The sequence below is a fragment of the Pteropus vampyrus genome, unplaced genomic scaffold, assembly GCF_000151845.1.
Source record: "Pteropus vampyrus isolate Shadow unplaced genomic scaffold, Pvam_2.0 Scaffold11, whole genome shotgun sequence".
Lineage (NCBI taxonomy): Eukaryota > Metazoa > Chordata > Mammalia > Chiroptera > Pteropodidae > Pteropus > Pteropus vampyrus.
The window spans coordinates 16,598,478-16,625,755 of NW_011888792.1; the positions used below are offsets into that span (position 1 = coordinate 16,598,478).

The window sequence follows — 27,278 nt, forward strand, 5'->3', positions numbered from 1 at the left end:
GAAGTGAAGATTTGACAATATCTGGATGCAAATGGCAAGGTAAAGGAAAGAGATTCTTAAACTTAAATATAACATGAAAATCATCCTGACAGTTTAAGAAAAATGCATAAATAGTCTATGTCCCCACTCCCAAAAAATTCTGGCTCACTATTTCTGGAACAGTGAACTAAAACCTGCATTTTTAACAAATCTCATTTCTGATTTTGATTCAGGTGGCTGAGAGTCACATTTGGAGAAATGTTAGAAAATGATATGCACTAATAATTTGGAACCATTAGTTTGACTCTGCTATTTCAGATTTACTTAGCACTCTGCATGTCCCAGTTACTGGCAAGGATTGCTACAGATGGGAAGCCAAAGAGTATAGGTTGGTGCCATTGATTTTATGTCTGAGCACTCTGGAGAAGAATTATGCTAGTAGTAGTAATCAAGATGCATAGCATAATAGTAAATGTGATATTGTAAGAAAGGAAAGATGTACTTTTTTTCTGATGTGTTGAATATTGGACTCTTCTACATATGGCTCTAAATAAGGGAGCTATGAAATCTAAAGAGTCATCTTATAACCAATAAGTGGCCAGATTGGAAGCTAAAATTAGGTTGTTACCAATGGTCTTTCTCACACTGGAATCTGGCATTAAGATGCCTAGTCCCTGCAATTCTACCAAACAGAAGCGACTGGATTACTCTGTTATTCCCAAGTAGCTAAAGACACTATGCGCCCTACCTACAATAGTCCCTTACAAAAATTTTACTATAGATCCTGTATTGTAATTTGCAACACTTGAGAATTCAGAATGAGTCCAATTGTTTATTTTGTTATCTCCATTTGAAACCAAGTACTATGAAAGCAAAGATCACGTCTTAATTATCTACTATCCAATACTCATAATTTAGCACAGTACTAAGCAGGTAGAAACTCTAAACAATTTGCTGTGTGAATAAGTTTTCTTCAAAAGAACAAATATTAACTTTGGCTTCTGGTCAAGTATTTTTGTTGTTGTTGTTTGTTAGTTTCTGTTTAAACCAAAGTTCCATGTTCAGATGTCAAAGTTAAACAGGTAAGGAAGACATTATTTAAGATTATAATAACAGAGGAGAGAGGCCAGAATTCTTGAGCTCAACTACTCAGAAACAAAGAGCTGGGAGAGACTTTAAGAGTTGAAGTAGGGAGTATCATAGGCCACCTGTGTTTAGTAATTGGCCTCATTCAAAAGAAAAGTTAACTTTTACTCTTAGCTTCATGATAGGAGGTAGTTCTACAAATTGGAACAATGTGCCTGCCTGTGGTAAGCTCCAACCCTTCTACAGACTGGAAGGAAAACAGGGGTGCTATCTTCTTCGTTGATTACATTTCAAAAGTATGGCTTCCAGGTCCTTAAGAAAGACAGTCCTGGACTGTAAAACTGGCAAGAGCTTTTTAAAAGATTTATACCTTAAAAGGGCAGATAGTGACGTTACAAATACGAATTTTCTAAAGTAAATGCTTCAAAGAAAGGAAGGTCAGGGACCCAGAACAGGAAATTTGTCTAAAATTTGCATCTGAGCTGAGAGAAGCGTCAAGCTCATCTTAATGATCAGCTGTGTTTCTGCAGTGCTGCACAGAGGAACTCAAATTATGAGCTCCCAATCTCTCATGGTTTCCTCAAGCAAGAGATGCTGAACACATTACGCTACGCTTTTTTGTTTACTTCTTACCTGTGGCCCACCCATTGGCTCGACCCCGCGCCTCCTGGCAGGGCGCGTGCGCAGAAGGCACTGCGCGCTGACGTCACTGAACGCGCCAGCCCCTACATGTTAGCAACCGAAAGCGTCCGTAGTAGCAGTGGCTGCTGAGATGTACGAACTTCCGGTTTTCCCGGCAGCTGCCGCCGCTGCAGCTTTTGCCTCCTCTGCCACCTGCCGCGGCCTGGTCTCAGCCCGGGATTTGGTCACTTCTTCCCCGTTATCGGTTGCGCCCATGGTCTCTCTTGGAGCCAGGGCGGCGGGACCGGCTGCTCCGGCGTGGTGAGAGGCCGGTCCGGGGACGATGAAGGCCCCGCACTGCAGCTGCTTCCTCAGCCGCGTTCTGGCCTCCGCCCTCTTGCTGCTGCTACTCCTGCCAGGATTAAGAGGGCCCTTGGCGGTACTGCTGCAGGCAGCTGAGGCCGCTCCGAATTCTGGACCCCTGGACCGTGGACCGCGGACCCTGCCCCCCCTCTCGCCTGGCCCCACCGCCGCCCAGTCCCCGGGCCGGGGTCAGATCGAAGCCGCGGGGCCGCGGGGCGCTGAAGGCGGCAATGGCAGCAGCCCCAGGGCTGGGCTTGCGGCGGAGGACCTAGCGGGGAAGGCGGGGGAAGAAGGCTCAGTGGGTGGCGTCCTCGCTGTGAGCCCCAACCCCGGCGACAAGCCCATGACCCAGCGGGCCCTGACCGTGTTGATGGTGGTGAGTGGCGCTGTGCTGGTGTACTTCGTCGTCAGGACTGTCAGGTGAGGCGAAGCCTCGGTCAGCCTCCCGCGAGGGCCTGAGATGGGCCGCCTGGTGACCTTGCAAGGCAGATTTCTGTGACTTGGCTTTGCCCACTCTCCACTCCCAGTATCAGGGGTGCCTGCCTGAGATTGTGAAGATGACTGTCTTAAAAACCCGTGGTACCTTTGGGAGATTTTAAACCACCAAATTGTTGCTCCCTTTCATTTCTAATTTATAAATTAATACCCCACCTCCAAATCTCTTTACCTTGCCTCAAAGGCATACTTTCCCTGAAGAGGAAGTAATCTTGTATTCGACCACAATACCTCGTAATACTTCTTTCTACTCTATATCCTGTGTACTTTGTCATTTTGCTTATCAGAATGTAAACTTCTTAAGGGCAGAACTCCTATTTAGTAGAATTTGTAAGTCCTGGAGTTCTTTTTACAATAGTGCCACTTAACTGGAAATCAGTATTTATTTGAGTGGATTAATAGTAGTGCAGAAGGATCTTATTATGGTTATTTTATAAAATATAAAAGAAAAGTTCTTCCTTACCAGAGAGTTCTTAGTATTGCCCTTTAATCTGCCCCTTCAGTAATTAGATTGAACCATATGCCGTTTCATACATTCCACCGTTTTTGACCTAGAAAAGTGATTAATTTTTATGGTTCACTCTGTCATATTCTCCATTAATCAAACATTTAACATTCATTTTGCATGGCACAAAGTATTTCAGTGCAAAATGTTATCAGTTGCAGGATAAGATGGAAAACTGATAACCTATGCAGCAAAGGAAAAAAACTTATAAATATGACCCAGTTTTAATATTGGAGCAAATTTTAATAGTCAACAAAACTATGAGTATATTGACTTTAAATTTTCACATATTTAAATTAGTATAGGGATAAATTTGATATTTCACACACACAGAAATCCTCTCTAAAATGAATTGACTTGTAAATAACTACGTCATTCAAAAGTTTACATTTTATAATATATATATATTTTAGCCTATTCTTACTACAGAATGATAGATTATTGAGTTATTTAAATTTCAGATTGGGAACAGACATGATCACTTAAATGACACTTTTCACTTCATATGTGAGGAAACTGACCCAGAAAGGTAAAATTATTTATCTGGTACCCCTTGGGATCTAATGATAATCTATGATTGTATCATTTGCTTTGTTCGAATATTTTCCAGTTAACAAGATGTCTATGCTCTGACCTATGATCAACCTTATGATTAAGTAAACGTGGTCATTATGTTGTAAGTACCATAACATAATAAAGTAGACGATTTCCACTTATTTTTCTACTACCCTTAATGCCTTATCAGATAGAAAAGGAATTATATAATCCAGTTAGTGATATTTGTTATTGTTATCAGTAACCTCCATTTGATGTATTCTTTATTACTGAAGTAAAATTGGTTTATGGAGTCATGATATTAAAATATTCCAACCATGTCATAAGTTGATTTGGAAAATCTATAATAAAGCTTCTTTAAGTGAGTTAGCTGGGGACCACCTCTCTAAAGAGCTGACATATAGAGCCAAAATGTCACTATTAGGAAGAGCCAGCCAAGAGAAAAGCTACGGGAGTACTGTCTAGGTAGTTTCTTCCTTTATAAAATAGTGTAGAGGGTAGGTTTACGAGAATGCATTGGTTTATTGTTTTCCAAGCCTTTACGTTTTTTCCCTTAACTACCTATTCTCTATTATTTCATACATTTCTTTAAATGTATTTAAACTAAAAGTCTCCTTTTAAACAAATCTATCGTAAATGGAAAAGCAACATCCCTTCTTAAACAGCTGATTAAAAAAGTACGGTGTAAGCCACTGGTTCTAGACATGTGTGGTCCAGGAGATATTTCTTTGAGATCTCTTCGGTGGATCTGCAAGATTAAAACAATTTTCAAAATATTACATTTTCTTAAAAGTTTATAGGGTACAAGAAGTTCACTGATATAGTTTCAAATTCCACATTGCAACTAACTTTTAAGAAACTACCTCTTGTTGAGTTTTGGTGTAGTAGCAAAAAAGAGCACTAGCATCTGAAAAGGCGATTAAGTTCTCCTCCCTTTTCCAAGTTCCTATCTGTGTGAACCTGATCTTCATATCCTTCAACCAAACAACACATTGCCAATGACTGACTGCAAAGCAAATATGAAAATTTAGCTATTTTCTATTTTCTGTCTCTTTCTGTTTTTATCTAATTCTATCTGCTTAAGCCAGACATTAAAAGGATTTGAAAAATCCTTTTCACTTTTTTTTGGTTTTCTTTTTCACAGGATAGTTTTCATTAAAAAAAGTTAAAGTTAACTTGCAATGGATTTATTCTTTTAAATCTGATATTTAAATTTTTTCTTAAGTGTAATTAACATTAAGTATTGTTATATATAATCCACATAAATATAAGTTCTTTGGGGTCCCCACTTATTATGACTGTAAAGTAAGCCCAAATGTTTGAGAACTTCTGGTATAAGCAATATTATTTGAGTTAGATACTATTGGTTCACAAAAGCCAGCAAACGCAGGCCCACTTTCTGTTAAAGGGAAAGTTAGAAAATGTGAGGTGTTAAAGTCATAAAGTCGTATTACCTCCAAACTGAGACTTTATTCTTGATATAAAGAAAGATTAGAAGAAAATTGAAGCAGGGTTTTTTTTTGTTTTTTTTTTCATTATATGTTTGCTATTTATTGCTGTCTATATACAGTTGACCCTTGAACAATATGGGGGTTAGGGATGCTGATCCCTCTGCCCTCGCACAGTGGAAAGTCTGTGTAAAACTTTGACTCCCCATATCTTAACTATTAATAGCCTACTGCTGAACGAAAGTCTTACTGATAACATAAACTGTCATTTAACACATTTTGTATGTTATCTGTAGCATATATTATATTCTTAAAGTAAACTAGAGAAAATGCTAAGAAAATCATAAAGAAGAGGAAATACATTTACAGTATTTGTTAAAATCTGTGTATAAGTGGACCTCTGCAGTTCAAACCGTGTTGTTCAAAGGTCATCTGTTCTTATAAAGATGCAAAGTACCCTGTGTATTATGTTTCTTATACATATAAATTATGGATCTGATGATAACTTTTTTGGGATAACTTTTCATTTTGCTTTCACCTTATTTATAATCTTGTATATAAATGTTTATTGCCATTGACTTTCTGTCTTCACTTCTGTAAAGCTTGGAAGGGTACAGTCTTTTCAGTGTGATTCAATTGGATGACTCACTAACATGTGTTACCCTCCAAATTCTAAACTATGCCTAAGAAAAACTGCACTCATTAGCCAGCATCTATTATATTCATTTGGACTTAGATGTCCAAAGTTTGATTGATGCTAACAATGTCTGGGCAATGTTCAGACTCATACTTTTTGCTTCCAGTTAAAAGGATGAAAATCATTCATTTTGGTGAATGCCCATTTTGGCTTTCTACTTCCAAAATATGTGTGACAGCACACCAGCATTAGTTATTTGTGTCATTTCTTTAACTCCTGTGAGGTAACATGAGCATATTTTACTTGTAAAATAGTTGAACTCCATTAAACTTCCAAGTGGTTTTGTTTTAATCTAATTCAGTTATAAAGAATATATCACTAGAAATAACTTCCACTTTGAGTCTGGAAACGTTCCAAAGAACAATTAGGTTATCTCTATAGAAACTGAAAAATATATACAAGGAACAGTAGAAACAGAGTAGGATTCCTAAGATTAATATAACATCTCTATGAGAAGAGGCTCCTTATCTATCTTATCTCTGTTATATCCCCAGTCCTAAACATTATGTATAACATATGGTAGGCACTGAATAAATAGTTGCCTAATGAATGAGTGTTCTTCATTAATTCTCTAGTTGCTGTGTAGGTAGGTGGTGAAGATTTGGATTTTTAAAGGTAATTGCTGTTTGTTGGGAATTACACAGATTTCAATTAATACTTAGATTTGCTTCCTCTGTAGGACATTCTTCTCAGTAAAATCTATAAAGCAAGAAAAAATTACTCTATAGGGTTATTATTATATTTTAGACAAAAATCTTAAGATAAAAGCCAGCCAAATTGCTGAGTTACCACATGGAGGACAACTGTCCTAGAGGATAGTCTAAGCCTCAGCTAAATTCTCATAATGGAGAAATAAGTTTTTATTGCATTAGCCATTGGGATTGAAATTGTTTATTTCCTTACCATAACCTATATTGCCCTGATTAAAATACTTAGGCTATTATATTGGTTCCAATATGTGTAAAATCATCTTTTTACCTCAAAGGTTTTGCCATTTCAACATAAGCCCTTCACAGTTGTCAGAGCTTGATAAGAGAGACTTGAAACTTATGTAATCTTACTAACCAATATCACCTTAATAAATTTAATAAAATTTTTTTTTTAAAGAGTGCGTAGGGGCTTTTTACTACTTCAGCCAAAAAATGAGTTTGATTGTATGAAAAGCTGGAAGTGTGTGTTTGTATGTGTGCGTGTGTTCCAGATTTGGTGACTACTAGTAATATCTGTCATATGAAATGATAACACCAAAGGTCATGTAGCTGGAAAGTGTCCAAGCTCCTGCAAAACCCAGAATTTGAACTGCTCAGTGAGTTCCTGACTTGAATGATTGGTTATATTTTTATGCTTTCATTGGGATGAGTTTGCATTAGACAGAATAGTGAAACACATTTTTATTGATACTAAAAATAATAAGCAATTAAATAATGCTTTTCCAGATAGTTTGGTCTCTACTATTTCCCCATGCTTTCTTATTAAGTGTACACATTATAATGGCTGCACAATAATAACCATTGCAAAACGATTCTAACTCTTGAAAAAGTAATTCTGCTATATAAAATTAACATTTATCTACTCTTTAATTACCTGTTCTTTTGTCCTCTTACTTTTGACTGATTCATTTATTCTCTATGCATATATTTTTCTACTTCATAGCTTCTGGCTTCTAGTTTTTATTTTCTTATAATTAAGGTCTACTATGACCCATTATTCCCATTACTAGGCCTCGTAGTAACTCTTTTGATCCCCATCACCCCTTCAAATTGTCTTATGTTCCTGTTTGCATATGTGTTTTCTTCCTAAAGCAGGTATTCTGATGGGTTTATCTTTGTAGACTAGGCCACAGTATAGGTCACAATCAATGTAGAGATTGACAGCCCTGGTTTAGAAAAGGTACCCATCCCAGGATCGTTAGTTGTAGCTGAGAGTAGGGGTTTTGCATGGCCGAAAACATGATGGAACATCATTACCCATTCAGAAGGCTTGTAGGTGGAGCCTTATAATTTTTTTAAAGAAACCTGGGGACAGTGGATATTAACAGTTCCCATGATATCATGCTTTGTGCATTTTTCAAATGTTAGAGATTTCCATCCTTTTTAGTGGTAGGGCTCCAGTATGTAAATAAGCTAAAAGCAACACTGCACTGATTAGCAATAGTTCCACTGAAGCTTAGTGCTCTGAGGATTCTGGTTTAAAAACAGTTGTATTCATGAATTTGGGTTGCTAAATCTCTGAGGAGAGCAAAAGATGAAAAGAACTCGATGATCTAAATGGAGATGGGGCCACTAAGCTAAGCTGAAGAAAAGAAGTGTAGCATGAAACTATGAAAAGTTACTGGGTCTTTTTGTAACCAGAAAATACAGTTCAGAACAATATATCCAGTCTGATATAATGTAAGGTCATTGTATCGGGGATGAGGAGACTGTTTTGGTAGACACATTTGTGACCTTGGTTAAAATTACTTTGATTCATTAGGATAACAATGTGACTTAATGTTTAAGAAACTAGGCTTGGGAGTCAGATTGCTTATATTTGAATCCTATCTCTGCCATTTACTGTCCCAAATTTAATTTTTTCCAAACTCTGCCTTTCTGTGTATAAAATAAAGGTAGTTATAGTATTGTTGTAAGGATTATATCAGGTAGTGCCTGTAAGCTCCTTAGCTCAATGTTTGACATATGTGCACATTCAGTAACTATTTTTAGTGATTGCTTTTTGTCTCTAGAATTGGAATTGTAATATATTTGTGGATTTTAATATACTGTCTTTTCTAATATCTTTGTGATATTTGACCTCTGAAACTATAATCAGCTAAGGGTAGGTCTAAAAAGGCTAGACAGGGGTTGGGAGGGGAGAAAAGGGAGACAATAAGAGAAATGTGCTAGTGGAATTGGTCGTCAAGTCAATCAGAAGCGAGCTGGGATGAATCTTGGGGGTACTGGGTTGTAGCTAGACTTTAAAATGGGTTGGGAAATGAACCCTTGCTGAACTCTTAAACGTGAAGGTCAGAATTATCAAACCACACATCCCAAGCTTTAGGGCTTTAAAGAAAACACTAGAAAATCCATGTAAAGACAAAGAAGAGAGATAACAACGGAGCTATGTGTTAAGTATTCACTTTTATATAGGATTCTTCATAGCTAAGCTTTCTGCCATTTCTTAGGATTTACTTCACCTCAGTGTTATCTACCACAGTACCATCAGATGGGAGACAAATCTAAGTGTAAGAACTGATTTTATGTACTGAACTACAAGGAGCTGGGTGAGAAAAGGCTATCAGAGAAAACAAGATTGAAATACCCTAAACATAGATGAACATGATTTGATATTTTCTTTTTTAATTTTTGGGTATTAGCAGTGAATGTTTTACTGTAGATGAGCAGTGGCAAGACACATTGTCGGGAGAATTTTCTGTTTAGTGTTGCTATTGATCAAGCTTGTGTTAGTGACAGAGCTTGGTAACCAACAGGCCAATTGAGAGGACCCAAGAATAATGTTAAGAAGCCACGGGAATTCAAAAGCACAGGTTTGAAAACTTCACTTTGGGGTCAGTAGTTCCTGAGAGCATCATTGTTTTGCATCAGAGTGAAATAGTCATAATGATCTTGAGAGTTCAAAAATAGTTGAATTAACTCATTTTATCCTCTGTAGTAAGGCAGGGATATCACAAGTATTGGATATGGTTCCATGTAGAATGCTAAGTTTAAAAGAGAAGAGCAAGAAGTTAGTTTGGCTTTTGAAAGTATAAACTTATTTAGTGAGTAAATGAAAGATAACTACATGTTACAATATGGTAAATTTTCATACCCAAAAGATAAAAACGGAGCTCCACAGGACAGGATACAGGTTAAATATTGGTAGTTCTGGTTTGCATAGTCTGAAAATCACCTGGGCACTACTTAAAATATCTTAAATGAGAATCTTAGAGTCCTAGAGTGAGTGTATATTTAATATGTTTAGTACTAGTTTTGAGTTCTGAGTCAAAAGCTATTATCCATATTATGATTTAAAAATTGGCTAGCTCCTCTAAGTTTTGCTGTGCTGCGTTTCTAGAGATGATGTTCTTTCAGGCTTCTCTTATCCCAGAGGTGATGATTTGCATATAAAATTATAAGTATCCTTGTTATACAGAGAAAAATGCAAGATACATTGTCAATCTATATTTCAGTTAAATAATTTGTTTAACATATTTATTAGGCATCTGCTTCATGCTAATTTCTGTGTGCTGTGGGTATTGTAGTGAACAAGAACAGATCTATTTCCTGCTCCCATGAAACTACTGTCTAGTAGGACAAGTAGTTACACAAATACGTATACAAGACATCTTTGGTAAGCACTTTAAAGGAGATGTACATGAGTGCTATGGAAGCCAATAATAGGTGAGCTAGGTTGATCAAAGAAGGCTTCCCTGAAGAAGTGATACTTGAGCTGTAAGATGAATAGGCATTAACACAATATTGTGATGTGTGGGAAGAGTTTGTGGCCAGTGACAGAGAAAGCATGGCCATTAGAAGAGAATAAGAGAAAGCTTTGTGGCTGGAATGCTGAAAGGGAAGTAGAATGTAGAGTGAAGAGCAAGGTAAGGCTGGAGAGGTAGGCGAGTCATCCTGTGTTGAACTTTGTAGGCCATATTACAGAATCATTACTTAATGCTGAGCAGTAGGAAACCATTGGAGATTTTAGAAGATGGAGAGGAAGTTAGTGGATGACCAGAGTAGATAGAAGAAAACAGGTATATGGCTATTTTAATAGTCAAGGCAATTGATGATAGCAGTGGTGAGCACTACACATGAACTTCAGTGATTCTCAGGAAGTACAATCAATAGGACTTTATGATTGTAACTTCATTTTAACTTGAGTGGCTCTGTGATGACCCTGTCTTCAAGTACGCTCACATGCTGTGAAACAAGGGGTTAGGATTTCAACATGTGAATGGGGGCGAGGGGCACAATTCAACCCATAACATACTCATCTCTTATTGGTGTCTACTCTTGATGAACTTGAAATTACAACTGATGGATTAGATTTTGGGAATGATAGATGAAGATGATAAATAATTTTTACTATATATATCCAGTTGGGTTGGATTTCATGATGAAAGTCATAGACACTAAATTGTGGCTCTCTAATTTTTTTCCCCTTATATCACAGTTGCAAAAAATAAAATTAGTTTCAGAATCATTCTTGGTTACTAATTTACTTTTTTTTCAAAAAATAGTCAAGATGAAAAATTCTGTATCAGTAGTTGTACCTTTATTTACAAAGGTTTACTCTGCTTTATCATTATGTCTGATCATATAAGGGAATGTATGTATATAAAATATATAGTAAATAATATATTCCTCAGTCTAGTTTTGAATACGCTATAGAAGAAATTAAGGAGTAATATTACTTAAAAAAAAAAAAAAAAAAACAACAACTCACATTATTCCTTAATAATACCCTACAGGCATTCAGTTAAAAGAAAACCAAAAGAATAAAATCAGTTGGGTACAGCAAGTTGCAGAAAGTTACCTTGGTTGGTTTTCTCTCTTTCATAGCATAGTAAAATGAAATGGAATTTTATCCTGTTGTGTTTATTTTATGTGGCATCATACACTTTTACATAAAATTTTATCAAGCTTACTTTAGTAGTTCAGTTTTATTTTTCTGCGGTAGCTTTTACTTGTTATTTAAACAAATAATTCTTACCAACCTGAGTGTAATGGAACATTGAGGAAGCTGCATCTCTATTAAGATAGCTACTTGAGTAATAGCTTGAATGCCTAAGAAGGTAGCTGATCAAGATCATTTACCTGAGCTTGCCATGCAATGAGTGAATATAATTCAATATAATAAATCATATAGCTATTTCACCCTCTTAGGCTTCTATAGTTCACTCTCTGTGCATTTATAAATAAAGTTCCTATTTTTTTGTTTTTTGTTAAGAGCTAACAAAATTGGGTTTCAGATTACAATATTCATTTACAATGTCTAGTAGAAAAGTATGCATGTCTATTATTATATGCATGTAATTATCAACACATAGACAAGTTTGTGCATCATAAGCTTAATGAAAACACTCATTTGTAGGAAAAGAACCATAGCTATTAAAATTGCAGGAATTTTAAAGCTACTTTTTTACTCTTTTGTTTAACAATTACATCACTTCATACTATAAGATAAAAGTAGCCTTTTTTACTTAAAATTTTAGTTTTTTATGCGTATTATATTTTACTCATAATGTTTGTTAGTATTTTGTAAGTAGAGAGTTCATTGAATCAGCCCAGCAATTTTAAAGCTTTGCAAGTGTTTTTTTATGTTCCCTGAGAAAAACCAGTGCATATGGATAAATACGTGTTTTCCTATATTTGATATTTTCATGGTCATGTAGCTGTCACAACCATGTAGCCATCATTGCCTATCTTTGGGTTTAGGAAAGACATTTTTAGGAAAGTTCATTTTAAGTTTAAATTCTATTTAACACTATACAGTTTTATTTGATTTATTCTTGTACACATTACTAACATTTATTAAAATACTAAATTAATTTAAATTGAATTGCATTCTCCCATTTATTTGGTGTATAACAGTACACTATCTCTATATGAAGTAAGTTCTTGTTTTTCAAGAGCTTAGATTTATGTTAGGAAGATACTATTTATATACATAATTAAAGGGCAGTACAAGTCAGCATAAGTAACAAAGTACTCACTAAGTCCAGTCAAATGTTTACATAGAGAAATAGGGTTATTCCTGTAGCCACTCATTGAAAGATTGGGAATTCATTCAAGATATGATGAACACCTTCAGAGTGGAGAAGAGTGGCAGCTGAGATAAATTCCAAAAGTCTTTAAGCTCTCTTCATAATATCCCTTTTTAAAGACTTGCCAGGATATCCTATGACCAGCAATGACCAGGTTATTTGTATATTGACTATTTGATGTATAATATATAACCTGGAAGAATCTGGTTTATTTCCAAAAATAATTTGCCATGACATTAATTTCTTTGTTGACTGAAACTGAATATTTGGAAAGCCATATGGTTTTGAAAATTGAGCAACAGACTAGCAAAAGGGAAGAGGAGAAATTATAATTCTGAATATCCTTAACTTATGTTGCTAAGTGGCTGCCTTCAATCTTGTGTAGTAACTTTTTAAATCAAAAGAATCCGTGCAAATATTATTAAATTGCGTGGTTCAAAAGAACCAGTAGTAAACTAGAAGGCCCCTGTACTTTTTATTTCTATTTCCAGAGTCAATACTGTTATCATTTCTGTTCTTAGTTTTTCTGTTAATTACTTTCATAAGTATAAATCAGAGGTTGGCAAACTATGGCCCATAGGGCAAATCCAGTCTGCTGACCTGTTTTTTTTTTAAGGCCTATGAGCCAATTTTTTTTTTTAAGGGTTGTTAAAAATCAAAACAACAAATTAAGATGAATATGTGACAGTAATCATATGTGATCTACAGAGTCTGATATATTTACTATCTGGTCTTTTACAGAAAAAGTTGAGACCTCTGATCTACATGGAGAGTGTGTGTGTGTGTGTGTGCATGCGCGTGCATGTGTGCACATTACCCATACATAGAAACATGCACACATATATACATATTTGTTAATTTGACAACCTAAACATATTTTTTACTCTATAAAAAAGACTGGCTTATAATTCATACTACCACCAATCTACATCTTATCGTTATTTCTTATATTAGTATTAATTCTTTCCTTGGTTACATTTGTAGCTTTAAATACTATACTATTCTTTTAAGGGAAAAAAAAAAAAAAAAAACACCTCTTTTCTGTTCTAGCACATTTGGGTAGGCATATAGATAGAGCTATAGCCAGTGGAAATTATCTTGGTTTTTGTCTAGAGTTAGTCATATTTTCTAAATTTTGATCACTGAGACTAAATTTTGATCCCAGAAGTTAGCACATGTTATGCTCCGTAAGACTAATATTTCTTGAGTGTATGTTTGTGTGTATGTATGTATGAATGTGTGTGTATGTATGTAGGTGTAGGACAGTTAGTCTCTCAGGGGTCCCCACTGTCATATTTACAGAGGCCTATATTGCTTTTTGCAGTAGATGTTGTAGTTGTGGTATTTATCATTATACTTACTACATCACACAAAGTGAATCAGAACTTAAGTAAACTTATCTGATATTACTTGCTGAAATATCTTTCCTTTTAACTGCTATATATACTTGGGTGAAACATTTTCTTGTGTGTGAGGTTAAAGTTGTTGCATTAGAGGTAACTTAGGCATTGGTTGCAGGGTCACATTTGGGTCACTAGACACTCAGCAAATACTTAAGGAATGTCTTAATCAACCAGACACTGTGCTGCAAAGTAGCAGTGCAGTGGTGAACCAGTCATGGTTGCTGCCCTCATGGAATTTAATAGGAAAGATAGGCAAATAAACACTCCATCATATACATAAGCACATATATTTCCAAATTGAGATAAATCATTTGAAGGAAAAGAACAAGTTATTTGAGAAAGAAGCAGAGAGTAGAGTTCTAAATCATGAAACTCTTTCAGATGAATATACAGATAATTAATGTTTAGTATCTTAAAATATTTTCATTCCTCTAAGGCAGTAGTTCTCAAACTTTTACATACATCAAACTCACAAGGAGTGTTTGTTAAAATGTGGCTTTTGGGGCCCCAAGTTCAAACTTTCTTATTCACTATGTCTGGAGGGCAAGAGGATTTGCATTTCTAATAAGTTCTAGATGTTGGGATTCTCCTGATGTTGGGAACTACACTTCAAGAACCACTGATCTAGGATAGTAGTTTTCAATACTTTGGAATCACTTGTAGAACTCTAGCAAAATGTTGATGCTTAGTTCCTGTGCCTGGAAATTCTGATTTAAAATTGTGAAGCTATGGCCTGAGTGTGGAGCTTTTTAAAATACCCTAGATGATTCTCATGTACAGCCTGAGTTGTAAGTCTAGAATTTGAATATGTATATACATGCTATTCCTTAGTGGGGCAGAAAGTATCTAATCCTGCGTAGTGGTAAGAATTAGTGGAAGAGGTGGGGAGAAGGTGTAATAGAAGGCTTCATTGAAAATACAGAACTCGAACTAAGGCTAAAAGGAGTATGTATCAACATGATAACTTGACACAGAGAAAAGAGGATATGTCAGAAGAAATGGTGATGGCACACAAACATGTAGGAGTAGGTTTTGTGTCATAAATAACCTAGACTGCATTTCTGAAATGTAACTATTCTGATATTGAGAGTCTCCTATGTCAGAAACAGAGAGGATAATTTATTTTTAATAAATGAATATAAAGTAAGGATCATCTGTACTACATTCAAGTAATTTTTATCCATTAATATGTTCTATTTAATAGAATGAGAAGAAGAAACCGAAAGACCAGGAGATACGGAGTTTTGGACACTAACATAGAAAACATGGAACTGACACCTTTAGAACAAGATGATGAGGATGATGATAACACATTGTTTGAAGCCAATCACCCTCGAAGGTAAGTGTTGAGCAGAGTTTAATTTCATGAAACAGGAGGCATGCGTTTGACAAGTAAATTGAAAAAGTAGTATTTAATTTACCAGTTTTTACCCTAACAGATTTTATTCAGTTTTGTTTAATGCAGTTATTTGTGCTATCTAACCAATAGCTCACTTTTTTCCTGGGCTCACCCTACAGAAGGTTCTCCTTGGATAGGATGGGGGTAGAATCTTACATATAATTCTTATTTTCTTTTAATTTTCTGCAAAACTTTCATAGTATTTAAAAAGTATAGTATTTGTAGTATTTTAAAAAACTAAATGCATCTGAGGCACCTCTTCTGTACATACACAGAATGGGAAGACAAAAAGGAAGTTGTTAACTTAGGGAGTCAAGGTTGTTTCCAAAGGGGAACTGAATTTGAAACCCATTTAATTTCAAGTGTGCTTGACTAGAGGCAAAGATTGTTGTAGGCAGAAGCAACTACCAAAGTTTAGCAGTTGTGACAGACAGTAGTTTGTTCAGTTAATACAGCAGAAATGTCTAGAATGCTGCCTGTTGTGTTTGCACATGTAGTTATACATGCGAGATTGGGAGGATTAGCTATGAAGGACACAGATGTACAGATTTTTTGGAGGAAACATGCAGAGTTTTGTAATCTGCTAAAGAGTTTGGTATTACCCTGCTGTCATTGAAGAACTATCAATGCTGTTTAGAGTGTACACAATCAGATAGTCAGATATTTGTTGTAGAATAATACCTCTTGTAGTAGTGGGGGAGGTGGCCTAGGAGAGATGAAGAGGGACAGAACTAGGGAAGGTAGGAGGGGCATAAAGAAGTGTATAGTTTCCATGAGATATAGTTACCTGTAGCTACCTTTTATTCTGTATCCTTTCTCTAATATTTATCCCTCTTTTATGCTCCACTTTTTATGAATATTACATTCTATTAAGGAGCTAGACATTAATCAGTTACATAAATGGAAAAAGAATAAGGGTAGGTGGTGTAAGAATTTATAACAGGGCCTTGGAACACTTAATCAAAAAATATTGGTTCAGAAAAGCCTGTTGGAAGTGATATGTAAATTGAAACCTGAAAAATTAGTGGAAATTAGCAGGGGCAAAGGTTGGAGAGAAAACAACAGGCATAAAGTGCCAGAAGCAAAAGAGAATATAGAGTATTAAGGAACTAAAAGAAGTTAATTCTTTAATATAGATGCTATATTACCATGTGTAGAAATAAATGAATGAATGAATGACTGGCTTTTGAATTTTGAATGCAAAAGGAAGAGTGGTAGGTAAGGCAGAACAAAGAATCAGAAGATGGATTGTGATCCCTGTTAATCAGTTAGTAATTATTCCACAGCTAAGAAAAGCCACTAGGAAAAATTTAAGATTGGGAAACAGTCAAAAGTGTCTTTGGGGATTACTCTGCAATGGAGTGGAGAAGAGTAAGATAAGGAGTTAGGAAACCAGAAAAGTTACATGAATAAAAGTAGTACAAAGAATATCCTATAAGTTTTTATGTAGATTCTTAACATTTTACTTCATTTGTTCTCTTGTGTGTTCTTTCATAATATACAGAAGAATGCATCTCCTTCTCAGGATATCACATGATGTCCATCTGTCCTTCATTAGCAGTGGTAATTTTGATGCACCTCTTCAAGGTTTTATTGAATTTCTCCCATATGTTACTGCTTTTTTCCCCTATGCAACTAACAAAGAGACATTTTAAATCATGAAAATATTCTTTTCATTCAAATTTACCCCTTGGATTAACACTCTACTATGATAGCTGCAAAATAATGGTTTTCCAACTTCAACGTGTCCTCCGTATTTACCAATCAGCGTTGACCTTACCTTCTATAGCTTTGAGATTATTTTCTGTGATGAGATATGCAGTCCAAACTACATTACTTTATATGAAGCTGATTCAATGAGCACCATTCTCTCTCAAATCTTCTGTTGATATTAGAGATTAAACATAATTATGCCATCAGTTTATTCAACAGTTCAAATTTATCTTGTGGAAAGATGTGTATAGATCTTATTGTGATTCACTTTAATAACATGATAATCATAGTTAATGTCATTTGTTTCTCTCAGTAAAGGCAAAAATTGATACTTATATGGAGAATGTGCTATAAGGGCTTGACCCTGAAAGAGAACTTTCACCACCAAGGGCTTCCCAGAACAGCCACATTGGTGGTCGAAGAAACCAAAGGCAGGGTTGATAGTGCTAGAAAGCCTTTAGGATAAGATCAGGGGTCCTATTACTGAGCCCAGGGGGTAGCCTGGACAGAGTGGGGTAACAGCTGCAATGAGTAATTGTAATAGTCACTTGTTAGTAAATACCTGCTTTTGTGCTAGATGTACCTGCACTGTTAGACTTCTTACATGTACTATGTAGTTATCAGAACAGTATAGTAAAGTAGTTCCTATTGCTTTCATTTTAAAAATAGGAAAACTGAAGCTCAGAGAGTTTAAGTGATTTAGGCTTCCTGCCTCAATCTCATTCCACTTTTTAAATATTTATTTGATTTATACCTAGGAAGAGAATAATTCTAAATTCTGTGCCTTTTATCATCTATACCAGCACTTGCTAGTACTCATTTTCAAATGAGAACCCTAGAAATGAGCAATATAAATATTTTGACTTGCTTACCTTGCCAACTGCAATGCAGAATCATATTAGTCCACAGTATAACTGCTGGCAATTCTTGTTGGACCACCTCTTACTGATGCTGCTTTCATTGTTTAAATGCTTTCTTAAATTAGTTCTTCTTCATTTCTCAAATTCCATCCACAAAATAACAGGAAGCAGATCATTTCCAGAGAATTAAATGGATTTCCTTGCTTACATACAATTTTATGACAGTATAAAATTATCCGTTTGTAGTTAGCTCTTTCCGAGAGGGATATTTTTAATACATCAAAATTTTAATCATGATTGTAGTTGGCAGTTAAGATTTGGAGTAATGATTTTTACTGTTTATTTGTATTAGATTGAACTATATGAAACTGCCAATATATGGTTTAAATATCCTAAAGAAAATATTTTATATAAAAGGATGTCTCAGATAGGGCTGACTTCAGGCACAATATATTAGGGCTCTGGCTTCTCTCCTCCATAACCCCCTTGGTTCTGCCCTCTTCATGTGTTTCATTTTTAGGCTGATAATAGGATGATGCCAGCAGTTCCTACAATATCATCTAGAATGGTAACTTTGAGTAGAAATTAAGGACTAACTCTCTTGTTTCCATTTCTTCGAAATGAGAAAAATTTCCCCAGAAACTCTTAACAGAGTTGTTTTCTGGAAGTGACTTTCTTCCTGTTATTTGTTTTTGTATTCTATAACATTTGTCATGTGATCATTTCTAAACTAAACCCTGGGTAGAAAAATGGAAGTACCGTGATTAGCTCAGAATTATCTTTTGAGGTTGAGTAGATATTGAGGAGTTAACTACCATTACCATTGTACCTGGTAATTTAAGAGCTGAAATATAGTCAAACTGTGAAAATTTGTAGGTGTGTGGAAAAAAATAACTTGAGCAGCTTGATTAATAGAACTTCTCTCGAATTTGCTGTTGATATCCTAATTTTGTATATTAAAGTTATTTCTTTTGTTTAGTTATTGAGACATGTTGCACAAAAGCATTATAAAACAGAAACAAATATCAATTCTTTAACTATTGTATAAGATGTTTCAACCCTTCTGGTTAGGAAAACTGATAGGAATTCAAAAGCATATACCAACTAAGTATTACCTTTATTTTTCTCAAATGAAATATTGAGACTATAATTCAATATATTTTATATATTTAATATAATTCAAAAATATTAGAAACAAATACTATAACCTAGCACAAAAATGCAGTTTAAAACAGTGCTTTACATCACAAAATAATAAGTGGGAACAATACATTCTTGCTATTCTGTTTGATTTCTACCAAACAGGAAAATTAATATTATTTTATAATGATGTACACTAAAGAGCATTTTGACAATCTTGATAGCAGCTTCTAAAAGCTAGTTATTCTGTTACTGCAATGCTATTCATATAATTTTTGCCAAATATGTAATTTAAAAAATCCTAAATTTGCTTTTTATATTGTTCTGCTTCATTAAATTTAATGTCATATTGTATGTGTTCATTACATTTGTATTGTGTTACTTGGCTGCAAAATATTTTCTGGTTATTAACATCAGCATATCAAAATCAGAAAGCGGATTTGGTATAAGTATTTAATTAGAAATCCTCATTAAGAAGATTTTATTTAAACAGTTACCAATTTGAAAATAGTTCTGATTTCTCAAATACTACTTTGAATGTGGAGCATAACATATTTTCAGGATAAACACTGTTATTCAAATGTTTATTTTAGATAGAAATAGGTATTTTATGATGCCCAGTGATGTGTTACAGTACTTTATCTAGTTAAAGGATACTGTGCTTTCTTTTTCATTGCTTCAGCAGATAACAAAGAAAAGCTTTCGTGTACTTTTTTTTTTGGTATGTTTTACTTTTTTGTGGACATTGAGCCTTAGAAAAAATTTTGCCTCGGTCCATTAATAATTAGACATCACAATGTGCTTATTGGTTAAGAACGTGTATCTTTTGTATATTAACAAATACTAGGTAACATCAAATTCTGATTGGTGATGCTATTTTCCTCATCTCAGTGAATGGTCTAGAGTTACCCCATCTAACTTGATAGCCACTAATCAAATGTGGCTCTTGAACATTTGAAATGTGACTGGTATGACTGAGGAACTTTTTAATTTTATTTACTTTTAGCAAGTTGAAATTATAATTTAAATTGCCAGATTTGGCAATGGCTATTGTGTTGGACAGCACAGACCTAGAGCAAAAATGTTTGATTGATCTGGTTTAAACTAATTCTATTAAAGAAAAACTCTTATACAACAATTGAATTACAAGTTTCTGTTCATATAGCAGTTGATTCATTTAATAAAATGCTAACTGCTTTGGTTCAGGATTTATGCTCTGTTTGGGTTGCAGACTCTCTAAGGAATATAGTGGGATAGATGGATGAGGGTGGCAGAACATAACCACCCACAAGGTCGATTTATATGAATGAAGTTAGGGCAATAAAGGAACAAGAACCTCAAGTTTATGGACAGGAAAAGTCCTAAACACAAATATTAAGGCATTAACCTTTCCTGGTGCTTTCAGGTAGTGTTCATTCTCTAAAATCCACAGACATTATATCTTCTATAAAAGGACCAGGGAGGAGAACTCTAGGAATCTAGCATTTGCAAATTTATTTAAATGATCAGAAAATAACAGTGCTCTTGACTGCACTAGAACAGTTTTTCCTTTCAAACTTGATTTGGATTTATTTTGATAGTTTTAGATTTTCCGAGTTAGCTTTTGAATTGTCCTTGAAAATAATGTCTTTTTAATATTATTTTATCATTGTGTAATGTGCAGTGACAAAGCATTCTTGAAGCTTGGAAAATACTCAAACAGATTTCCATAAAATTTATTAATACTGTGCACTTGCTTTACCTCAAAGAAAAGCATGGAGATGTGTGTGTGTGTGTGTGTGTGTGTGTGTGTGTGTGTGTGTGTGGTAAGAATATTTAACATGAGATCTACCTTCTTAAATTTTCAGATGCACAATACAGTATTGTTAACTATAGCCACAATGTTGTGCAACAGATCTCTAGAATTTATTCATCTTACATAACCAAAAGTTTATACCTGTTGGCTAGCAGCTCCGCATTTACCTCTCCCCTCAGCTCCTGGCAACCACCATTCTACTCTATGCTTCTATAAGTTTGACTATCGTTTACTACAAGTAATAGAGAACCCCAAATTACAAAGACTCAGAAGTTTTTCTCATGTAATTAAGTCTGCAGGAGTTGTTCCTGGCCTCAATTCAATGGCTATTTGATAACAGGGTCTACATCTATGCACTTTTCTTGAACCTTTTCTCATGCTTGTCACATCCTTGTTATCCAGCTACTATAGTTTTCACCTATAACATCTATGTTCCAGTCACCAAGAGGGTAGCAGGCAAGAACTCACATCATGTCGACCTCTGTATCAGGAAATCAAAATTTCTCCAAACTGTCCCCGTCCTCCCAAGAGACGTTCATACACACACCGCCCTTCTTCGACCAATAATCATAATCATCATCATCAGAAGAAGAAGACCAACATTTTTATTAGCAAACAAAAAGAAGAGAATAAATGTTGAGTAGATAGCTTATAATATTGCCATCCTGGCTATTAAAAGTATTTTCTAAGGTTAAATTTGGCCTGGGAAGACAGAAATGTTTAGATTTGGGTGGGGGTCACTGAATTAAGACATAAATTTTGAGGAATTATTTATTGTTTATGAGTAGCAGTTTTGCAGAGAAATAAGAGGTATCCAGGACAATAGGATTATAGGATAGAACATAGCATGCCAATAGGATGCTGCTGCTTTTGTTTTTTAGGAGTAGGAATCTATTGTTATAGCCAGAGTAGTTTTGTTTGTTTGTTTATTTTAGTAAGGTGGGAATTCTGTAAATGGTAGAAAAATAGAGCATTTGACATCTGATCTAATCTTTAGATTTCAATTACTAAACCCTCATGATTGAGAAGTATTGTGATAAAATAAAGAGAATATGATTGTGTAGACTCCAGGGCTTCTTAAGCTTCTGTCACTGATAACTGAATGACCTTTAGTCCCTTGAATCTCGATTTTTCCTCTCTACCAGGTTACCTGTCAAATAGTGTGTTTGACTGCATCTCTAAACGCTTTCCCAGCTTTTGGACTATGTAAAGTTTTCATCTTGAAGACTTCCATAAAAAGACATCCTTAATCTTCTTTTGGAAATTGTTTTATCTCCCCTTTGAGAAAAAGGACTTTAGAGCATCCATAAATAACTGACCAAGATGGTACTAGAATTCAGGCTTTCCTTTCTAAGACCAAGGTTTTTTGTCCATGGAATGATTTCTAGGCTTTAGTTGTGGCCCTGTAATAAGAGAGTGAGGAATTTTGTTTTGTTTTGTTATTTTCTTTTGTGTCATCACTATCTTCGCCACTGTCAAATAATAAAAGCTCAATATATATATGTTAGTGATTAAATGAATGAATGTCTTTTTTAAAAAATGCATTTAACTGTTAAATTCAGTAGCACAGACAACTTAATATGTTGCATACACTATTTTAAATACATCGAAAGCCATCAAGGCATTAGAGGTTACCTGTGTCTGTTTTCTCGTGTGACTATACATTTGAAATAGATTTGTCATGCTAGTTCTACATATCACTGTCATAGAATGTGGTTGAGCAAGAATGTAACATTCTTAATTTTTTTTAATCTTAAATTCTAATGGTGAAGTACTTGAACTTGTCCATTTCAGTACTTATTTTCAGCCTAAACATTGTCAATTCAAGATTTAAACATCATTAATTAAAGATTCTCCACACTTCTTTCACCCCTTTCTTCACATCAGGTTGACTTAAGTTCTATGGAGATTTGCACTATTATTCATTTAATCTAAGACAATATTAATTTGAAGCTGTAAAACCAAAAGAAAAAAATACTGTCAATTTAATTATGCAATAATATTATGATATTTTTACCTAATATAGGAATCATGCACACTAACCTCTTAATACTACTACATTTTCATGACCTTTAAAAAATTTGTCAACTTCTTTTGCTGTCATATACATTTATTAGTGTGTAATAGTTTTTCAGAATAAAAATTAGCAGAGTTTTGTCTTCCTGGAATATCATTTCATTTTTAAAAGAGATGGTTGTTTCTTGGCAAAAATATGGAATTGACTCCACTGTTCCAGTGACAAACGTTTGCTTACTGATATTAAATTTTAGCCTATTGTTCTCTTTCATCTTTTTCTATATATACAATAACTTTTACTTCAGTGATGATTCATGATATTATCTTTTTGAAGGCATTATAAGTATCATTAAACCCATCCCTTACAATACCAACAATGTGTATAATTCAGTTTAAATGACAATACAAAAAGCTTTGACCAATTTTGTGCACATATAGGCAATGTCAGCTCTATAAGAACTACCACCTATCTGACAGCAATTCTGAGATGTCACCAACTGGAAGATGCATCCCAAGTTTAAAGATGTTAAAATATGAAATACGTGTGTTAGAAACTATGAAATATAGTCCTTTCCATCGGAGAGAATACACTTGCAGTCCTGCTCAGTTTGAGGGCTTTCACCTCTATTTCTGCCACTTTTGCCAAAAGAGCCTCTTATTAACAGTCCACACAGATTATACTGTGTATTCCTGGTTCTATCTCCAGGATTCTCTGAATCTGCCAGTCCACCTCTTACAATTTCTATATCACCTCTCCAGGCAGCAGGAGCGCTTGGTTATTTTCCCCATGCCATGCTAATGCTCCACATTTTTCAAACTGCCAGGGGGATCTCTGAGAAACTGAGTTGGGGATAGAAATATAGGAGATTTTACTGAGGACGTGATGCTCGAGTTATCGTTGTTAAAAAATATATATGTAAGATATTCAAATAAGCCTTATGAAATGGGGAGAAAGCTGCATTTCATGCTGAGCTGAAAGTATAAGCCAAGTGATGCCCTGTCAAGAGTGTGTATGTCACGAGCCTCTTTAGAACATATCATAGAAAATCAGTCAGATTTGGGATCAAATCAAGAAGACTGTGTTAAAAAAAAACAACTTATTAAGGATTTAGATTTTACTATTTGTAAAAATGGTCATAAATCATCAACTGCTTAGGAGTGAAGGAGTAGTACCATGAAATTCATGTTCTAGAAAATTGGTTTTGGTGACCAGTTGGTGAAAGATGAATTAAAATTAGGAAGAAACTAAGGTCCAGTATTTAAAAGTTGTTTCAGCTGTTTAGTTGAGAAGCAAAGGGTTGCTAGGAATAGAAGGAAATGAAAAAGTCTGACAAGATGATAGTACTGAGCAGAATGTAGGACATAAGAAGCAGTCAGAGAGGACCTAAGTGCTCCCACTGAACACAGTGACTAGGTAGATGGTGTCATTATTTGAGTTAAGAAGATACAGAGAAAGACCATGTTTAAGGCTGGAGGATGATGGGTTTGATTCTTGATAGGTTAAAAATATTTCTTATAAGGCACATAGAGAAAGAACATTTTCTTCAGTATTGTTTGGGCTGTAGTTTAGTCATGCCAGGGAAAGATTAGAGAATGGTGGATCCATAGCACATTGTAGGTGTTAAACAGGATGAAAATATCTGAGGTGGAATTCTGAGAAAACTCCAACTCAAGGAATGCAACACCGTAGGTGGGGGAACAGGTTGTACAGTCTGAAAAATATAAGTAGGTTTAAGAAAATGTTGGACTTGTGTAATATAAATATATCATAATAAAGTTATGCATATTAACATATTTTGAGGTTATGAATTTCAAAATGTATATCTGAAACTGTACATTAAGAGATTTCTTCATATACTAGGTACTTGATTACAAAACATCTTATAGTGCTGTTGCTAAACATTCCTTAGGTTCTAAAAAGTAATCCACATTCAAAAGGCTGTTTAATGATAGAGTTGGATTAGGTACCTGCCACTTTGTGTTCTTCCTCTGCTAAATGAAACTGCGATTTTGATTTTACTGATTTACTTTTTCATAACCCACAAATTCATTATCAAGATGATTAATAAGAGTTTCAAGCATGCAAAGGACAAAGGTTGTGTTAAATGAGAACTAAATGTTACATTATTTTTAATAACCTTGAATATCTTTTTCAAAAGCTTAAATTTACCCTCAAATTAAAATATTTTAGAAACTCATTAGCTTGTAGCAATCTAATAATCATTTAGAGATCTATTATAGGTTACTTAATGATTTAGATAAAATGATAGGTTAGAAGAGAGTATTACTCATTCTCATATATATCTCCTATGAAGTTCTAAATGTTCATGATTATAAAGGAAGATTTATTAAGTTAGTAAAATTTGTACACCTGTGGCTGTTCTTTTAGTTTGACTAAATGCTTTTGGTTATAATGGTTATTAGTGGAAGTTTCTTGGTAGCTACGGTTTGGGTTAAGTAACAGTAAAGCCTGGTATATATTTAGAATTAAGGTCTATAAAAATGTGTATGATGACAATATAATCTCAGAAACTAGTCAATGAGGTTAAAAAGTGGGCATACTTGCCCCATTATATATATTTATGGAAAACCTGATCTTCCATAGAGATAAATTCTGCTATTATGTTGTAAATATTAGAAGCATTTTTTGTTTCATAAAACATATTTCCAGGCCTACAGCTTCAATTAATTCTTATTTCTGAAGGTTTAGAAATAGGATCAGTTAAGAATTCTATTTACAGAAACTATGGAAATAAATAACCGTATTATATATTTAAGTCAATTAAAATCATTTATGAATATTATATGAGGATATCACTTTGGTATGACTGTGAAATAGTCTTTAATTACCCACACTAGTTACATAAAATTCCCTTTGAAAAAGTTAGAATTATAAATTAAAAGATGATATCTGATATAATTAATATAGACAAAGTAATTATGTGTTTTATCTGTGCCATTTATTATAATTCCCTTAGACTAAATACTTGCATTATCTTCTTGCCACTGCAAATCTTAAGGAATATTTTTAAATATGTTTAAATTTGTTCAGGGTGAGCATTTATAGTTTTTTTTTTTCTTTCTTGCAGATAAGAATGTGCCTTTTGATGAGAGGACTTCATCTTTCTACACTGAAAAGCAGAATTTCTATGTTTAAGGAATAAGAAGCCACTTTATCATTGGGGGGGTATTTAAGTTACATATATTATGACAACCTTTAATTTGTTGTTGGAGTAAATACTTTATCATTTGCTATATCTCTGTATATATAGAGATGCTCTTAATGGGCTTAGAGTTACTGGGAGTAAACTGTACTATAATAGAAATCTGTTTGAAAATTACTTTAAAGCAGTGTTTACTGATCATTTTTTGTTTCTTGCTTACCATGTTATTGTAAACTGTTTTATATAGTAATCATTTAATTTTTTTTTTGCTGGTTAATTATTTTTTTGCTGGAACTGCAAATTCCAACAAGTAACTGGTGTGTAAAAATAATTTAAAAATTTCTTTACCAATATATATTTCCCATTTTTGTGGGGAAAAGAAGCCAAGTTTATTACTTTGCATTTGAGTTTTTTAAATATTAATAATTGTGTGAGTTGTGTGCAAAACAATAAATATGATTTAAAATTATTTTAAAGTGGTACAGATAGAATGTGTTTACAAAATAAACCCAAAGACTATAGAATTATATATTAACATATATTTTAAATATCTAGAAAAATCAAAAAAGCATTATTATATTTTAGCAAATTCCTTGCTAAGATACCTACTGTGATTAGATATTTGACAAAATAGTGAATTTCAAAGTCGTTTTATTTATCAACAGTGTTGTGAAAATAAAAATAATGGCAAAAACATTCTAGTCATATTATGGTGTAGAAGAGTAAAGAATTAAAGTAAGTGCGTAGACTTTAGAATCAGACAGACCTGGATACAGAGACTTACTTTATTATCTCTTAACAAACTATTTAATCTTATTGAGCTCTATCTACATTTTCACATTCTAAAAATAGAGGCGAACTTGTAGGAAAAGCATGAGTCACAAACTCCATTGCTTACAGGGGCTAGGGAGGTCATTTAAACGTGTGTGTGTCAGTCAGGATAGGCTAGGTCAGATGGTAGTAACAGATGGTCCCCAAATCACTGTGGGTTACAACAAAGATTTATTTCTCACTCCTGCTGCCCATTGTTATGGACTGTGATTCTACTCTTCATTGTCTTTTCTCCAGGGCCAAGGCTGATGGAAAAACCTCTGCCTGGAATATTGCCTCATAGCTTAATGTCCAGACATGGTGAACTGTGTGCTAGTTCACAAGTTTCTGCCCTAAAGTGATACATTTCATTTGCATCTATATTTTATTGGTCAAAGCAAATCCTAAAGCCACTTCAGAGTTCTACAAGGCAAGAATAGGTAATCCTCTAGCAATGAGGTAAGTTGGAGTATTTAGCCACCCAAAA

The 27,278-nt window shown here is 34.4% G+C and overlaps 1 protein-coding gene across 2 annotated transcripts; it reads left to right on the forward strand.

Moving 5' to 3' along the window:
- The first annotated feature begins 1,826 nt into the window (after positions 1 to 1,826).
- FAM174A (family with sequence similarity 174 member A) lies at positions 1,827 to 26,451 on the forward strand. 2 transcript variants are annotated; one of them, XM_011378456.2, is made up of 3 exons: positions 1,832 to 2,469; positions 15,099 to 15,233; positions 25,907 to 26,451. In XM_011378456.2, the coding sequence occupies exons 1-3, from the start codon at positions 2,030 to 2,032 to the stop codon at positions 25,908 to 25,910; spliced, it is 579 nt and encodes a 192-aa protein (XP_011376758.1). In that variant the 5' UTR covers positions 1,832 to 2,029; the 3' UTR covers positions 25,911 to 26,451. The 2 variants fall into 2 exon arrangements, with proteins under 2 accessions (XP_011376768.1, XP_011376758.1); XM_011378466.2 differs by lacking the exon at positions 25,907 to 26,451 and having other exon boundaries at positions 1,827 to 2,469; positions 15,099 to 15,237.
- Positions 26,452 to 27,278: the final 827 nt, after the last annotated feature.

Bases quoted from the DNA above. Each gene is read 5' to 3' on its own strand.
- FAM174A (XM_011378466.2), top strand. From the start codon at position 2,030: ATGAAGGCCCCGCACTGCAGCTGCTTCCTCAGCCGCGTTCTGGCCTCC. The intron at 2,470-15,098 runs GTGAGGCGAAGC...TCTATTTAATAG, and splicing joins TTCGTCGTCAGGACTGTCAG to AATGAGAAGAAGAAACCGAA.